An 18812-nucleotide genomic window follows, 5' to 3' on the forward strand; every position below is an offset into this window, starting at 1 on the left:
AATAGATAAATATCAGAAGGCAATTAAAAGTGGTGGTGATTGGTGGTTTGGCACTTGAAGTTGGATCCATGTAGGTGTATGTCTATTTAAATTTATATGGATGTAGTACAACACAACACAACACAACACAGCTCCTAGTGTTAGTGGTGGGCCAAAAGAAGCCATGAAAATGGCTTATCTTGGTATTAGAGGGTGGTACATATAATAATGAAATAATCCATTATAATACATTACATCTTAAGATGTGGGTTAAGTCTTTAGTGGCATGTGTTTCTTACTATAAATTATCTTTTCATGTTTCAAAAATGCTAATCACTTTCTTCATTATAACTTTTTCCTATACTCAATGACATTAATGACTTAATGCTCACATTAATACCTTACTGGTGCTAAGTTATGGTTTTACCGGTTCAATGTAATCTATTATTAACATAAAATACCACACACCATCTCTTGGTATAGTTTTTAGTGATGATAAGAAATTTAAATTATTTCTCCATCTTGTAGCAATGACATGTGTGTCCATTTGAAGGCCAACCATGATGGTTAACTTTACAAGTAGTAGACAAGCAACAAGACAAATAAAACAATTTTGTTTCTTTATTAAATATCGCCAGAAATTGTTCTGAGATTCGGATACTGTTATGATTTAGATATGTTTCAAACAATAACTTTCTCTAAGATAAGCTTAAGTTTTCTTCCTACACAACTTTTCTTCTAAAATCATTGTTCACTTGTCATGATGCCTAACTCTTATTTGAACAAACACAAGAATCTAGTTGACATTAAAAACTTCTTTCCTTGTTGAATTTATTGAGTGTTATTTCAGAATCAATAAGTGGCCAGAGTTTTACTCCCTGTCAATGATTTGCTCATTCTATTGCAGATAATGCGTACCCTGTTATGATTCATCCCAATCAAGAATCCTCAATTATACCAAATTATACAAAGATAGTTTCTGCAGATAAAATTCTGTAACAGGAAAATAAGTCTGAAGAGAATCTTTAACTTTTGGAGTCAACCTCCTCAAATTTTTTGTTTTGTCTACTTGTTTTTCATCGTTATCAATGTCCCTCATCCTCATATCACAGCTCACCCATTCCAGTGGTCAATGGGCCATATTCTGAGTCGCAATAAAAATAGTGTTCTACTATTTTACTTGCATGCACCACACCTTTTTTGAGTAACAAAAGAAATAGGGGAAGAACCAAGTAGGTGCCTACCCTTTACGATACTTTTCCTTGTGACGTATGAATCGTATTGGAAAAGTGGAAGGAACATGTGTCGCTATTGGAATGAACATCATATGCTAATGAAAGATGTAATTAGCCATAAAACCAAGCCATGCGAGAAGAGTATCTATTGGTGACAACATTATGATACAATCATTTCGTCAAACACTTCATCTCCTCACACCACGTGCAATCAAATTGAAAACATATCCTCATACTTGTAAATCTAATAGTTTCATATCACTTAAAGAATGGAATTTAAAAATACTTTTTTAAACTTGAGATTGAAACAATATGAAAGATAAAAAAAAATCATAATAAAAAAATCATATTTAATTCTTAATTTTATTAAAATAGAACTTTTAATCTATACTATTAAATCAGCTTTGTTAATGAGATTCATATAGAAAAATTTAAGGGGGTAAAATGGGTGAATTTGTCCTATTTTGATTCATTAGCTTGCAAAAATGACGAGGTAGGCGAAAAGTCTTGACCTGCCAGTTTCTTTTAATATAATTTTATTATTATTTATTTAATATACATATATATTTAAAAAGCACATTGAATCATATATATATTTTTTAAATTAATATATCTTTTAAGTCTTTAATTGATTAATTAATATTTTTAACTGGATAAATTAAAAAGATTATTACTTTTATATATTAAATTATTTTATTATAATTAATATTTGAAACTTAATATGTAGGTGTCAAATATTTAAATTACAATATCATTATATGTTTGTAAATTTTAAATAACACAATATAAAAAAGTTGGTTTTCTTAATTTTTTTATTTTAATTTTTAATTAAAAAACGAGTTAGCAGGTCTGCTTATTTCATCTGACTATTAGATTGATGGATTAGGACGGAATGACAAGCTAAAACTTCAATCTATCTAATTAAATTATTGAAAGATCGACGTACAAGAACTTCTAAGAAATTCAAATAACATGTTAACTAACAAATCTTATAAAATAATTGAATCTAAAAGGTTTTTAAGTATAAGTTTAGATAGATTCAAAGTGAGGGAGAAAGAATGACAAAAAAGATATTAGAGTGAAAGTGAGTTTGAATTAAGATAAGTAGAAAGATTTATGTGGAATGGGAAGTTGGTCTGACGAAAATTTATTTTCTCCTTTATCGTAATGATGAGATTTGAAGGGAAAAAAATAAGCTTAAAAATGTGTGAATTACGCCTTCCTTCTAATTTGTATGGTGATATTGCTCGGAAGATAGAAACAAAACCCGTGTGAATTCTTTACTCTGGATAAAACTTTTTGCACTCTTTTTTATACATGTAAATTAGTTTTGTTTCTTGCATGGAAACTCATTCACGATGATGTCAGAATATATCACAGTATTCTTTAATTTAAGTTGTAATATATAACACGTAGTTATTATGGTAACTATAAAAAATTTACCAACTCATTTTTATTTATTCAAATAATTTCCGTAAAGTTATAAACTTTTTACTCATTTCTCATCTATTTCAACTCTTTTTCACCAAATTCAAACAAAATCATTTCCCACTTTATTTCTCTCTTTCATTTTTCCTCGTCTCATTCAAACAAATGCTCATGAGAAAAACTATACGAACTAAAGTTAAGTTTGACTTTATTTAATTTGTGAAAAAAACGAAGTTGTGTCAATGAAAAGGGAACAATGAATGACTATGGTTCCTTTTTGGGTAGGTATTGGGAACAACTCCTCAACAATGGCCTTATATAGTAAAAAATACATTCTACAAATATGACTTGATGCTAGAAGCAGCAATACGTTGATTTTGTGAATTTATCCATGATCTCTGTACTACGAACTTGCTTCTTGGAGGGACGGTACTACTAGAAACAAATATGGGGAGGAATGAGCTTTCCTGGATTCATGATATTGTTGGGATCCAGGACTGATTTTATTTTTTTCATTGTCCTCAATGCTTCCACTCCGAGTTCTTCTTCAAGATACTGCATAATGTACATTTTCAGAGAGAAACTCATAATTATAAAATATATGGAATACCATCTTAAAGAACCATAAACCATCGAAACATGACTGTCTCTCGACAATCTTTCTGTGTAAATTATGATTATTAATAACAACCAATGCGTAACAGATGATCGGCTTATTTCTTGTTTATCTTCATAAAATAAGGCATTCTGCTGCCACCGAGCAGTCAGACTACTGTCAAAGATTGTTTTCTAAAGCTAGCCTAAAGACACCATATAGTTTTTAAGATTTGTTAGATTATGCAACATTATAAAATTTCACGAGTAACTGACATCACGTATAGATCATTAAAGAATCACAGATACTAGTGCAGTACCTTCATTTTTCCAGTGCCAACACCGTGTTCACCAGTACAAGTTCCTGTTTGGAAGAAGCATAAGCCAATTTCAAAATCACAACTACTTTGCTTACATTATGATTTTGAGAAGAAAAACACAGAATATTAAAAGGACTCGAAATACCAGACTAACAGGCAACAGCAAGAGTCAACAAGTTAATAATAATACCTTCGAATGACAAGGCAGCATAAACCATAAATTGGTTGAGTCTCTCTGCCTCCCGCCGCTGTTCTTCTTGGCTAGGATCAAATAGAATAACCGTGTGGAAATTACCATCACCAGCATGAGCAATTACTGTGCTGGCAAGGGAAACAATACATATACGCATTGAGCATTAGTCTGTTTTTTATCATCCACCATCATCACGTAACATGAATTATGACCAATAGAATCTAACTCCAGAATCAATAACCCTGATCAGACTTACCAAACTAGTGGTGATGCATCCAGCTCCTTTTTAGACCTTGAAATTAAATCACCAAGGTGAGATAAAGGAACACATACATCCTGCGGGAGTTAAATTACCACCCCACCCACACAAAAAGAAAAAAAAGGTCCTCAGAAAAACATAAATGCAATTGGAAGTCTAGAACAGTTGTTGATATGTAATCTTCAATTGAAATTAGATCAAAGTATATAGTATGAAATTCTTTAGTTGTTTCCTATAAATTAGCATATAACTAAACAGTGTAAAAATAAATTAAAATGTATAATATTTGATTACTAACTCACTGAAATCATTGCCTCCAGATTAGGTTCCATTGCAAAGCAAGCCCAGAGTGCCTCTTTCCGTACCTGTACGAGAACAGAAGAAGTTGACCTAAATGTACAAGTAAATATTAATACTAATTGATAATGAAGTCGAGGTCATTTACAACACGCCTCAAAGAATAAGACAGTACAAACTATGAATCAGGTTGGCAGCAGAGTAACTTGGAAAGATTCCATACAAAAAACTGAGTTAGCTAGCTGTGGATGGACGTCTTGGGATATGAAAACAATATCAATAAACCAACATTTACACAAACATTGGGTTCAGGGGATGGAGGTGGAGGTGGAGGATGCTAACCATAATAAAGGAATAAACTACTACCTTCCAAAGTTCTTTTTTTGCTTCAGGTTCTTCTGCAAATACAAAATCTGAGCCATTGTGCTCAGAAACAAGTTTCCGAACAATTTGAGTTTGCTCACGTGCATATGCCTCTGAAGAATATATATATACACACATACTAAGTTAGGCATTACATTTATGAAAGTGTGGAGCATCCAATTTAAAGGACACTACATTATTATTGAGGTGGATACTGTATTTAGCTTATTCCAATATACAACTTTCAACTTTTTTTTCTTTCATACTATGTCATAACTATTAAACTTATCATGCTACAAGATTTGCTTTGCCCTTAATATTTTTCACTAAGCCAATTATTACGGTGGAAGAACCCAAGGCCATATGAACCTCACATTGGAATCCCATATTTCCTATGTGGGAGTAAAATCTTATACCTTGCAATTGGATCCTAACACTATCAAATCTTCCAAGAAAATTCTGAATTTTCTCATATTTGAAGAATGTGATTTGAAATGCCATGAATTTTTATCTATGATATTTTAATATATCCAGATAATACATTCTATGCTAAGCAACAATTTGAAGTAGCATAGGAAGAATATGAAAGGACTAACCTGTTCCTATAAATTCAAACATTAAGGTTGGACATTCAGGTAAATTTTTCCCATTAGCAATATTGATAGCTTTCACTTGAACTTCATCCAATAGCTCTACCCTTGACACCTAACCCACATAAACAGCAATTCATAATTTGGTAGATAGAAATATTGATATTTGAATCGAGAATCCTACCTGTACACCAGACCTCATTGTGGCAATAGCAACATCTGCTGCATCCTTCACAGAAGGAAAATTGCACATTGCAACCTGTGCATTTTGATTAGTCAAATAATCCATATGATTCCAAATAGCTACAGATAGCACCAAATACAAATGTATTCTTGCAAAATAAAACATACAGAAGTTATCTGGAAAAATATCCCCTCATGCACGATCTAAATAAAAAGTCACCGACAGTGAAAATAAAGAACCATGGTTCAAAAGCATTTTTCACCCTATGGTTATATGACAAGATTGTTCAAATAAACTGACCTTATGTTTTTATATCTCTAATTGCCAATTTCAAAATTTTAAGAAATGCAATAGGCAAGTATCAATAGATAATAAGTGAGAAAATGGAAATTTATCTCATAATACGAGTGGATCAACTGCTCAGATTTCCCAAAATTTGAAATTGATATGGAAAATGAACTCATAGAAACTTAACTTAAAAAAATAACATGAATAAATTAAACATTTAAATAAATAGTTGTATTACTTTTATATAACTCTAGGTATTTGAAAGAGCGAATGTGTATTCTTCCAAGAGCTTAGACTGGCCATGTACACTGTGTTTCCATATATGTATTTTTGGTGAGGAATGAAAAGTGAGGAACGTATGCGTTTGTTTCTGATGGGTGCAGATTTGCGACAAAAGAAAGCTGCCGCTTATAGTTTGCTGGTCCTCCCCTAAAATGCAAAGATTCAAGACAGCTGGCCATAAAAGTTCGTCTTTACCCTTATTTTGAAAGTTGATTATATATATATATATATATATAATCAATTATGATAAATAACATAATCAATTCAAATTTATAATTTTTAATAATCATTAATATTTTATAAATATATATTTTTATAATATAATAAATAAATAACAAACAAATTACAATAATAATAAAATAAAATAATTTAAATTTTAATATGTTGTAATATAATTTTAATTTGTTACTATAAATATAATTTTTTTTATTAAGATTTTGTAATGATTTTTCTATTTTAATTCAAATTTATAATTCTATAAATTATTTTCTTACATTAAATTATTTTACAAAATTACAGATACTAAGATGTATTAAACAATTGAAGATTATTTTACAAGTGGATACTCAATTTGTAATAGAAGAGACTTTTAACTTGGAGCGAGTGGTAGATATTTAAATATTTGTTAATATTTAATTATATTTCATTTTTAACATATGAGCACTTTGGTCATTTTCTAAATGTATCAATTTATAAATTTTGTAATTTATCACATCAATCAAATAATCCATTTCTTATCAATTTCCACTCTCTTCCTCTTCTTTCTTTCCTTTTCCACTCCTCAGATGAAAGGAAAATTGCAGGAGGAAGAAACAAAGGCAGTGGAAAAGGTATACAGCAATTTTCAGAGGAATCTATAGTGGGGTAAGAGGGGGAGAGACATCTAAATATTGGATGCTGCACTACTTTATCATGAACTGCTGTTTGTATATTAAATACATTCCAGGATAGAAATTAGAAACACACAACATTACTATCCAAATTTAGAATTTAGAACATACAAGCGTGCATTGACAAATGTCAAGGATCAAAACCAACCAAAAAAACTAATGTATTTTAATTAGTTTAACTGAAAAAAGAATGTAATATCAATTTAGTATGTTCATCACAACGTAACAAAGTACAATGTAAGTACCATATCAAACTTGAGAAAAGGATAAAGTTAATCAATGTACCACTGAATGCTGAGGAATTTTCTGAAGCCGCAGGGTCACTTCTGTTATAAGACCAAGTGTTCCTTCACTTCCAATCATCAAGCGGGTCAAGTCATACCTATATTGTATAATTTGAAGAAAAAATTCAGTAGCTTAGCTTTGTCATTACATCAGTCCCAAGAGGGATTCTTTGAAGAATTTTGCAATGTAAAGCAAGGGAGTTCTGTTGCTTGCATCCATGTGAAAAGGGATATGTTTGCTGATATTAAGATCTCACATCACCTAAAGATATGATCAATGTAATCATTATAAGGTTTGGATATTCTTCATTTTACAAGCTGATTTTGTGAGATTAAGTTAAACCTTAAACCCATATTATAAAAGTTGAATCAGTAATAAATGTTGGACATAGGAAGGTATAAGTGAACTTTTTCAATGCAGTTTATATCCAGGTTTGACATTTAACTCTGCAGATTTTCTGATTCCTAGTGAACAAATATGCTAAGCATACTCAAGATTAAGTGTCTTGCCGGATTGTTTTGTTAATGATATTGTTTGGAGGATGGGTGCTAGAGTTGGAGTTGCAGGGAAATGCTTTGGAGACAAAGGATTTCAATTGAGAACATCAGAAAAAATTTAATGATTTTATGTCATCATCAAATACTAGAGAAGGATAAATGAAGTAGAGAAGTGTCTTGGTCAATTTATTGTATTGTTGATAGAATTTACCAAATGTTTTTTTTCCCTTCGTAGGTCAATCACACTAACCCGACCTCTTGAAAAGCAAAAGAAAGAGAAAAATTATGAGTGAAATGAATTAATAGCTAAAGGGAACTAAATAAAACAAACCCTGCAGCACTCTTCCTGGCCCGTGATGCAGTCTTCACAATGTCTCCGTTGGCAAGAACCACCTGGAATACAAATAGTAAAATAAATACGGCATCACATCAATGCATTAGAGACCAAAAATTGGGATTAACAAACCTTGAGACTGATGACATTATCACGCATAGTTCCATACCTACAAAATTTTAAGGGGAACCATCATGCTCAGTAAGATGGAACATTTTTACAACTTTTTTTAACGGGTTTCCATAAGATCAGACATGTTGAATTACAGAATTACATAAATATTAATATCTTACGCAATAAGCCTCAAGTAAAATACCTTAAAACAAAATATTTGACCTTATAAGCAGACGATTGGCAACAACCAAGATGAAACATTTAAATCAGCATGTATCAGTGTGTGTCAATGACAAATGATAATATACATCAGAGTGACTACCTTACAGCTAATGAACCAGAGCAACGTGTAGCACACATGCCTCCAATGCTAGCACCAGGACCTGCTTGTAACCAGTAAAAAATTAACTTAAAATATTAAGCCTCTTTGACCTTCAACTATCAGAGATATTCCCAGGTCATAACCAACTAACCTGGATCAAGTGGAAAAAATAGTCCATAAGGTTCCAAATACTCATTAAGCTCCATCCATCCAATGCCAGGCTCAACAACAACATCCATGTCATCAACATGTAATGCTTTCACTGTCTAGATTATACCAGTATACAATGTAAGTATAACAGCTAAAGTGAAGTTCACTCATCCCACTCAGTACCTATATACACACATGATCTATATTCTGCATTCTGCATGAGTAAATACATGATTAAGTGTACAGTCTAAATAACCGTACAAGCACAATAAACAATATTATTCTAATGATACTACAATAATCATAAAAAAAAAACAGTTGCTGACGCTAACAGAAACTTCTGTACTCCAAATTCAATTAACTATAGTAAGAAATATATGCAACAGAATGGCTTTAGAGTTTTGTGATGATGAAACAAAAAGTATTTTCATAATTTTCAATAACAATTAAACAATAATGCATTGATTAATGTGCTTATAGAAAAGCCTCTAGCATTCTACAATGGCAATTCTCACTACATTAAAATTCTGTATTCCATGTGTTGACAAGTATAATTCCTAAAATAGAAAAGGAAGCATAAAAAAATAACATTTGAAAATATGTAACAGTACAGATTGTATTGAACCCAAAATCCCAAAAGTTTTAAGCTATTAGGTGAGTCCCATAAATGGTTTTACGTGGCATCTGTGACAAAAATTATGATATAGCAAGAAGATATTTAGGCCAAAAAGAATAGTCATATAACCTCTGCGAGCTCTCAACACTCTACCTTAAAGGCATGAAAATTAAGAATACATCACACACATCAATTCAATACAAGCCTTAAATTTTATTACAGAGGGGAAAAAGCACTTCTTAGAAGTAAATACAGGTGTGTGTAAAATTGCTTCCTGATTAGCAGACTGAAGACAACTCCACAGGCAGGTACAATAATGCACTTTCCATAAACAAACTCATCATCTTTGTATTTTACCTTGAGGAGAATGGTTGGGTAAGTACTTACAGTCTAGCATTAGAAAGAACATGCTCAATTCCAACAAAGGACATCTTATTTGTTCGTAGGAGGAGTGGAATTTTTCACGAAGGTTTGGAATGAAAAGGAAAAGGAAGAATAAGATTTCTTCCAGAAACACAATGAGGATCAAAAGGGGTACGTAAAATGGAAAACTATGGATTTAACACCCATTCCAAGCCGATAAAGATGCCTTCAACTTTCTACAAGTGTATTGTGCCTGATTTAATCTCAAACATGTCAAAGACAAGTTGTGTTCAGTAACTCTAAAGCAGACATGGGACCAAATATATACTTCATAGTTCATAATCATAATATACTACTAACAATTATATCATTATATTATACTATCATAATTGAACATGTACATACTTTCATTAATGACATGTCAATGCAAACCCCTCCATGAGGGGATAAGGTGTGACCCTCGATTGATGTAGCTCCACCATATGGTACAATAGGAACCTGTTACCAAAAGTTTTTTTAAATAAAACATTAAAAAAAAAAAAAACTAAATTACAGCTATCAGTTTCTCAATATCACAATCATTATTTATTGTTAACTTTATTGATCAAAAGGAACTCTATTAACGTGCCATATAACTGCTTGATTTAAAATTTAAATTGTTAGGTAGTGGTCATGGCATGGACTTTTGGTCATTATAATGTAAGTTCAAATAATATGTCTAACTTAGTAATAAAAGAACTCAATACTACTAGAAGAAACAAATGACAAGGTTTAAACCATTTGCAGATGGTTTAATACAAGTAAACCGAAGAAATGATAAATGTAGTAGAAACATTGTGCAGGTTACTCAAAGTTCAGCAACAGCTAAATCAGAGGAACCATCTTGATGAATTAGTTGGATGGCTAAAAAAAAAGAATTAAACTTTTTGATTGTGATCATAGGCTGCTCCAGTTCCTATGAGACCCATTATGCCTTAGAAAAATTGCTGGGCTATCACAATAGACATGTATGGTTGCAACAAAGATAAAGAAGATAAATTGATAATTGAATATAAGGTGAAAGAAAAATATATGTATTTGTGAAAGACGATAGTCTTGTTTGAGGACTAGACAAAAGAAAACAGACTGGACCAATTTTTTTATGATGAAAATAGAAATAAATTCCAAATGCAAAAACATTTAAGTATGAAGGGACAGGAGAAATAAAGGTTTCTTTTTAAGGGAGAAAAATAAACACAAATATTGGGATGAAAAATGCAGGATCAAAAGAAATATATAGATTTGGTTTGATTCAAATGCCTTTATAATAAAATGTTACGGCAAAGCAATCACCTAGAACATGCTAAACAATGTTTGCTGAGTTAGAACAACTCAAACCTTATGCATGTTACATAAACTGACAATCTTAGATACCTCCTCTTCAGATCTGCAAATAAGAGTACAATGCAAAAATAAATACATGTGGATGCTTTAACTTCTACCACAATAATGTATCCACAATATTTTAAAAACCTGTCCTGCTCTCCCTTGTTCATCCTCATCCAAGTATTAACTATTTAAAATATGAGAAGTCTTTCTTATATATTGTAATTTGTAATTGTATGTAAAAAATGATAGACAAGGTAGAAAAATATTTTGTAATCAACAATAAGACACATCAGAAAGTCATACATCTCACGTAAGCATTTGCGACCCAGCAAAGCATGATTAAGATTTTAATATTCCAATGTACGTAACAAATGTCACAGAATCTCTTAATAAAATGGGATATTAGACATAAAGCACTAAATGCACGTAAATAAAAAAAAATAGATAGTTCTGCAAGGGTTTGGAGACCTGATCGAAATGAACCAAAATACCAATCTGCAAATATCCAGATTGACCAATGTTGTGTAGAAAATTATTTTAATAAATAAAGAAATTAACCTCGTTATACGAGAACTGTCCGTTTGCAAAAGCATTCAGGTCAAATGTAGAAAAAAAAATGCTTGTTCTAAGGTATAAATACACCGCAAGCAAAAAATGATAGGACATTGGCTGCGTCAGCGTATGATATATCAAAGTGGTATTCAAAATAAAGGTATCTAACAAAACATCACTGGGTCCAATTGCTCTGATGATCACCATAACCATTTTACTACTACATTATAATTCTCACAATATTACAACTCCACTTGAGAAATACAACATGGCTTAGCAGCAAGTATTTTGAATAGTTTTATTTTGAAAATCATAATGGAAAGAGAGAGTAACATAATTTAAGTCTCTTCAAAACTATAATATTTGGAAAACCACTGCAAAAGAAACTTCCAATGTCTTTCTCAATGCAAGTACCAAATGTGATATAGTTAAAAGTTAAGAGGAAAATGCAATCACTGCAACATTGCAAAAACTATGATCAGATGAACGAGGAAGTAAACATCTTTCAGCCAAAGCTTCAGTTCACAGTATGTGTCACCTCGGATAAACAATCACATCTGGGATATTAACAGCCTTGTGAAAGCTGTTTTGTGGTTTTCCATGGATATATCTTTCGTCATAATCAACAGATATGTTATCCTGTATGAATGAAAATTATAACAATTCAGGCTGACGATCACAAGGTAGAAGTTCCAAAACAATTTGCTCATTTAGTTTGACTTCATTCCGAACACTAAAAGTATTCGTGAACGCTAACTAACAACCAACCAATGAAAAGTAAAACTAGTCTGCATTCCAAAACACATACAATAAATTGTAAGTTGTAAGTTGTAACTAATCCACCGGAGAATAAATAGCAAGAACTAAAAGAAACTTTCAAATATAATTGATCGTCAAATTAGAACCGGCCGAAGGATTTGAAAGTCTGTCTTTCCTCTGTGCATATTTACAAAATATTCAGATAAGCCAACATTATGCCGTACCTGACAGATGATTTTCAACTCCTCAAGAAGCTCCTGCGGAAATTCCTTGTGTGATCCCTTAACAACGAATTGCGTGCTACCTTTGCCCCCAATGTTCACACCTCTAACATCCATTACAAGACATCGCATGATCAGACAATTAGTTGATTCATCGAGACTATTCAGATAGACTCATACTTCGATTGAAACATTAAGCTTCGTATCACAACTAATTACTCTTTAAACCATTACAAAATATAACTGTTCTAGTATCTACGGAAGTAGCAGAATCAGTTCGTGCATGCTTAGAAGTTCCTAGTAACATATCCTTGAAAGAAAACCTACGGCCGTAACTCTATAATCTCGTAAGAAAAGACGAGAATAAGCACATATAATATCATATCACTAAATCGAGTTAGGTTTTCACAGCACAGTGTCGTATGAATTCATAAGCGACGAACGAGTAATAATCGGTGAATTCAAATTGAGGCATGAAAAATTGGGAGAAGAGAACCTCTCGGTGTCGCAGAAGGAAGGACTGAAGTGTGGATGAAGAGCGAGTGATCCAGCGGAAAGAGCGAGAGCGAGAGGAAGCAGAGAGGTTAAGCTTGCGTTCCTGGTAGAATGGTTGTTGAAGACGGTGGGTGCGTATTTATTGTGGAGAGTGCGGTAGCGGTAGAAGAACTTGGAGGAAGAAGAACGTAAGCGAAAGAGCCATGACGAGAAATTTGACATGCTGATGAATGGTGGCAACTGGTAAGGCTAAGGCTAAGGGTAGCTCAACCTTTTCTTCCCAACTATATACTCTAATATTTAGCTACAGTTTACTATCTTCATCGGATCTATGGTCTCTGCTGCTCTTACTAATATTAAAGTTAATTTTCAAAACTTAACTCTTAAAAGTTTTTAAATTTACAAATAACTTTCCGTTTAAAAGTAATCAAATAGTAAATCAAGTTAAAGTCATGTTACTGATACTTATCTATTATCCAACGTTAGAACTCTACTAATAAAAAATTGTCCTTCAAATTTAAGGAAATTTAATGAATCATTTCACATAAACTCGTTTTCATTATTCAAGTTTTAATTTTAGTTCAAATTTACGACACATTAATGATAAAACTTGAATATACTTTTAGTTCATAAAAAAATTAGCCTTTCAAAAAAAGCATTTATTATTTTTAATCTTTAAAAAATCAATCCTTAAAACAGATCAACATTTTCACTCATTGAATTAATTTCACTTCTTATTAGAGATAAAAACTAATAATCTTCTGGACAAACACAGTCTAGCAACAAAGAAATATAATTTTTCACATTCTCTCACTGGGTCAACTAGTCTTCTTGTTCGAGGAACAAACTGGTAAAATTTTCTAGCAAACATTAAGATTTTATACAACAAAACTAACATGTTCAATATTAATGTTATTTTACAATGAATTAATTAATAATAGATTATAGTTGATGGCGTGTCCTTCTTTTATCTCATAAAAGACACTTTGCAAATACTTTTTAAGAGCTAAAAAAGACAATTACAAGAAATTGAGAAATTAAAATTTGAGACAAACAGAATTAATGAATCACGATTTAAATAATTTATCTCTTTATGAAACAACTCATATGTAAATTTTACACAAATTACGATATTTTTTAAGAAGAAAAATGATAAATATAGTTTTAGAAAAACACAATTCCCAGTTATACTGTTACCCTACTTATCAGGTCCGTTGAAGCCAATATTTTCCCACCAATGAAGAAAAATGATGTGTCAAATGAAATCTGTACCAAGTCTCCCTTTATAGTGAAAGATTCTTCTATTCTTTCGTTTAAGCATCTTCTTTCTTATTCATTGAACGAGAGAATTTTCTTTTCAAGGATAATATTTCTTATCATTGTGAGCACGTGTTTTTTTACATAATTTCAAACACCAGTGTGGCAACAATGACCAAAATAACGATTGCCACAGTTAAAAGAAAAACGCATAAGAAACATGAAATGATGAAAGGTATTACAGAATAGCTTTGCTGTAAGTTTTTTCCAACTTAAAACAAAACCAAACATATATTAAGATGGAGGTGGAAGCAGCAAAGAGATGAAGAGCAATCAAGCAATACAAGTTTAAAGCTAGGCACTGTGATTAAGGTAGAGATTAGAAATCGAGAGATTCAAATCTAAAGGATTTTTAAATGTCATAATTAAAGTTCTAAGATTCAATTTCAATTCTAAACAAACAAACAATCCAAACACTGATCTTCATTACTCTAAGAAATGTTTATATGAAATTTCAAGTTTAAATATAATAAGAATAACATTTACTTGATAACTTCCTTTGACATGAAAAAAATTGACTATCAATTAGACTGTAACAGGCTTTGCCTTATAAGTGACAGATTAGGATGCCACTTTGTTTTTATTTACTATTTCCCTCTTCATGCTGCTTCATGCTGATGGAGAAGGTGTTACGAACTAGCTATATAAATCCTACCTCACCTAACAGTTCAGTCAAGGCCAAACGACAAACTCAAAGTCATGTAATCCTTCCAGGGATTTCTATTTTTGTTAACAGTATTCTACTCAGATGTTTCCATTGCTCAAGTATAAAAGCCTACAGCAATCCAATTGCATATGTGGACTGTAAATTCCAGTATTCCTTGGATTGCTTCAATGTCTCAACTCGTTCACTAGCTAGCCTCTCTCTCCAGTAATCTTTGCACCTGCCAAAAAAATCTTGAAAATTAATGCGATGCCCTTGATTGGCATAAGAATAAGAAAGATAATGTTATCATGTAATACCTTCTTTTCATAAGTAGATCAAGTTCTAGCATACGCACAGCCTTAGAATAAACGCCAACCTGCATTAAGAAGAGCATTTGTCCTTTATAAAAGAAAGTTTTTATAATTGAAAATTTTAAAAATAAAAAGCAAATCAGAATATGCTTTAAAGCTCCAAAGAATAGGATAAATGACATAATCACTATACTTTTGTCATAAGGAAGCCATGGCCTTCTGCATAAGGGAAAAATGGAAATATTCTATGTTTTGACAAGACAGAATAGAATTTGCTGTATCAATGTTTCCAAGATAGGCTACAACGCATCTATTTATCTTGTAGTCATATCCTCTTAAAATGAAGATAATTAAGTTTGAAAAAACAATTAATGACAGTTATTTAGAAAAGGAAAGCAAGGTCCATAAAGAGCCTTCAACAAACTGACCCCTATCGAGTTGCATAATTGCATCATAGACTTCTATGCTGGCTTGAATTGAGTACCAAGGGTGATGTAAACTGTCATGAGTTTTATTTTTTAATCAGATATAACAATGCTTGCTGAGTACAAAATACACACCTCTCTGCATATAGGACACTTCGACTCTGGACTGGCTGCTTTAAGGCCTTGAAAATTCATCACAGAGGCAGCTGAGCAAGCACATGACTTACAGAAGATATGACCACAACTCAAAGCATAAGGGTTGAAAACAAAATCCTATCATATCACAATCCAAACATTTATATTAGAGGTACTGATGTATGTAATACCTTCATTTCCAGTGTAGCATACAATAAGGAACTTACCAGACAAATTGCACAAGTTAGAGCATACTCGAGCTTAATAGAATCGGGAAGAATCAATGTCATTACATCTTTATTCATGTTTAGATGACAAGAAAAGTGACCATAGACTCCATCAAGCTCACAACTATCTAGTTCAGTAGAATTCAGATAAAAAGCACCCAATTCAATTATCCAAGGAGAGTGCAAAAGTTCAATGTGTTCAGCATGCATCCTAGATTTGAAGTTCTCCCCATTAACAGAGCTGTGTACCTGAAGCAGAATAGAAAAGGACAGAGTGAACCCAAAAACTAAACCAGGGAAGTATAAATGAAAACAGTTAACATCAGGCAATCATCTCAGATGTTGCATACTTTATCATATTTCTTAAGTATTTTCCTCATTGCAATAGCATTCATTGCAATGTACTCAATTAGAATCCTCCCTTCTTGAGTGAGTGTTTGCCTATCACTTCTAAAGCACTGGCCCAAACGCAATACATATCTGTGTAGTCCTGGAGAAATGTGAAGATGAAGGAGATGCTTAACTCTTGAACTAAAGTACCCTACCACATCTGATGCTTCCTTCATCAACTCAGAGAAGAACTGTTGGTCACATACTACAGGTGGGAAACAAAAAGGTTCATAATTAGACTGCAGAAAGTAATACAGTTTGGTTAAAATACAAGACACATCAAAATATTCAAGCTATAACTCTAGTTGCAAATAACCTAACCTCTGATCAATTGCAAAGAATATTCAAAAACATTAGAGGAGACTAATAGTAAAATCGTATTCAGTGAATAATACTAAACTCAGCAAACATAAGCTCTAAGTAAACAATTTCACTCAAAATTAAAAGAACACAATAAACATTAGAGGAGGGTCAACAACACATTCTCCAACATACTCTTCTAGCACACTTTCTCCTATTATTCAATGCTTATTAAAAACTACAAAATCAAGAATGGGGTTTGTTAATTAAGGATTTTAAATCCATACAAATTGGTAATTTCCAACTAATTTTAGCCAATGGTAAATAGTGTACCAGAAACACAGAGAATGTTGCTAACATTCCTCAACCATCAATTTTATAACAAAAGTAACTTTCAACCATTGACAGCATTAACACTCTCCCACAGCCATCCCTATTATAAAATGTCAGAACCAGTAGTATCTCTTACTTGTTCTTGGATCTTCAGAAAACAGGAAAAACATTAAATATCCGCTCCCTTCTTTCTCTTCAAAAAAAAGTCACAATTAAACTTTCAAATATATTTTTTGATTCCTTAACCTAACGATCTAATATATTAATTTTTCGCCAGCCCCAAATAAAAATCAACCCTCGATTTGGTCCCATTAACGACATAAGCATGTGCCCTACCCCGTGAACTAACATGACGCCAAACAAGTCTGTTTCACATAACAATAGAAAACTCACAAATAAACGAAGTACTTCATTCAATTTGGTGGCCCCAAGCACAAAGTACAAAGCAAAACCGAAAGAAACACTTACATGGACAAGACTGACACTGACACAGCAGGTCCTTATCGGAAGAGGTGTCTTTCTGGCAACTCTTCAACACTTTCTTCAACCGGATATATTCAACGTGAGCACATTTCTCGCCCAGGAACCACTCCCGCTCCTCCTGCAGATACTCTCTGAATGCACACCCGAATTTCATTCTCCCTTTTCCCACTTCCAAATCCTAATCCAATAAAGAAAATTCACATAACAATTAATTAATCAAGAACAGTGATTGTGGAAAATACGTATCGTTGATTTTACAGCGAACCAGGGGGAGCTGATTGGACGATGACTGAGAAATTTGAGAGAGAGAAAACATAAAGAATAGAATGATATTAATTGTTGGTGGTGAGTAGCCAAATAAGAAGGTAACAGAGAGATAACCGGTGGTGAATTTTGTTGTTTGTTGGTGTGGATTCCGGTTACCTGGTGTTTTCCGAGAGCAGATGAAGTTTATGTTGTGAGTACGAGAATCAAACAGAGGAGGAATCATGCGGCGTCTCGGGCTGGATCGAGAACAAAAACGTGAGTTTGAAGCCACCGCGACCCGCGCATATATAGGAATTTGTGCTTTTCTATCTTCCTGGCCCACCAAAACAACCCTGTATTTGCGTCAAATATCTCTTCTTTATTCAGTCTTTCCGATAAACATTTTCCATTAGATTTTCTTACTGTGATGGTCGATCAAATTTTATATTTTCGTTTATTAGTCATAATCATTACAACACTAGTCAAATCATCTCAATCACAGTTATATAAAGTAAACACTTAGATCTGAATGTTAATTTTTTTATTAAAATATATTAATATTAGATAAAATTTAAAACCTGGATCTCATAAAAATAAGAAATATTTTTTACTATAAATAATCTAATTAAACATTAATTAACTTTCGTATTGAGAAAGATCTTCAAAATTACGCGGCACGGTAAATTAAAAAAATAAATTAAATCCCATAAAATAATTTCTTTAATTAAACAGTCTAACAAACTTATTTTTTTTTAATTTTAAATAAGTTTGTTACTACTAAACTTCAATTATTTAATTAGCAAACAAAACTAGATTACTAACATCATCATTAAGTGTGATTATGATTATATATAATATTAATTTCTTTCTTCAAAGTGTGTGTGACTTTAATGAATGCTTTATTGAATGCACTAGTTCCGTGTTAGTATAAAATTCTTCAAAAGTTGGAAATATTTATTATGGACTCTTGAATTTTAATTTTCTTTAGCTTTTGACAAAAAAAACTTACAATTTAATTTTT

General features: G+C 32.0%; 2 protein-coding genes across 20 annotated transcripts; both read right to left on the reverse strand.

The window, feature by feature from the left end:
* Positions 1–2833: 2833 nt before the first annotated feature.
* On the reverse strand, positions 2834–13356 carry LOC137814663 (FAD-linked oxidases family protein). Of its 17 annotated transcripts, none has more exons than XR_016523328.1 (19): positions 12980–13356; positions 12487–12589; positions 12042–12142; positions 10961–11009; positions 9989–10081; positions 8606–8720; positions 8455–8515; positions 8151–8187; positions 8016–8077; positions 7188–7284; positions 5969–6159; positions 5443–5517; positions 5265–5373; positions 4672–4781; positions 4311–4373; positions 4006–4085; positions 3747–3877; positions 3557–3600; positions 2834–3197 (listed from the first exon to the last, which is right to left on the reverse strand). XR_016523328.1 is itself a non-coding variant. In XM_068617515.2 (18 exons), the coding sequence occupies exons 1-18, from the start codon at positions 13198–13200 to the stop codon at positions 3078–3080; spliced, it is 1671 nt and encodes a 556-aa protein (XP_068473616.1). In that variant the 5' UTR covers positions 13201–13356; the 3' UTR covers positions 2834–3077. The 17 variants fall into 17 exon arrangements, 4 of the variants coding, with proteins under 4 accessions (XP_068473616.1, XP_090161203.1, XP_090161206.1 ...); XR_016523330.1 differs by having other exon boundaries at positions 4006–4041; positions 4307–4373; XR_016523322.1 differs by lacking the exon at positions 5969–6159 and having other exon boundaries at positions 4006–4041.
* A 1332-nt stretch (positions 13357–14688) lies between these two features.
* LOC137814664 (SPX (SYG1/Pho81/XPR1) domain-containing protein / zinc finger (C3HC4-type RING finger) protein-like protein) lies at positions 14689–18202 on the reverse strand. 3 transcript variants are annotated; one of them, XM_090305088.1, is made up of 8 exons: positions 17969–18069; positions 17811–17834; positions 17531–17723; positions 16390–16634; positions 16040–16288; positions 15813–15950; positions 15259–15317; positions 14689–15179 (listed from the first exon to the last, which is right to left on the reverse strand). In XM_090305088.1, exons 3-8 carry the CDS (start codon positions 17697–17699, stop codon positions 15071–15073), a joined length of 969 nt encoding a protein of 322 aa, XP_090161214.1. In that variant the 5' UTR covers positions 17700–17723; positions 17811–17834; positions 17969–18069; the 3' UTR covers positions 14689–15070. The 3 variants fall into 3 exon arrangements, with proteins under 3 accessions (XP_090161214.1, XP_068473617.1, XP_068473618.1); XM_068617516.2 differs by lacking the exon at positions 17811–17834 and having other exon boundaries at positions 17969–18202; XM_068617517.2 differs by lacking the exon at positions 17811–17834 and having other exon boundaries at positions 17927–18147.
* Between the last annotated feature and the right edge of the window lie 610 nt (positions 18203–18812).

The sequence above is a fragment of the Phaseolus vulgaris genome, chromosome 1, assembly GCF_051622355.1.
Source record: "Phaseolus vulgaris cultivar YP4 chromosome 1, ASM5162235v1, whole genome shotgun sequence".
Taxonomy (NCBI): domain Eukaryota; kingdom Viridiplantae; phylum Streptophyta; class Magnoliopsida; order Fabales; family Fabaceae; genus Phaseolus; species Phaseolus vulgaris.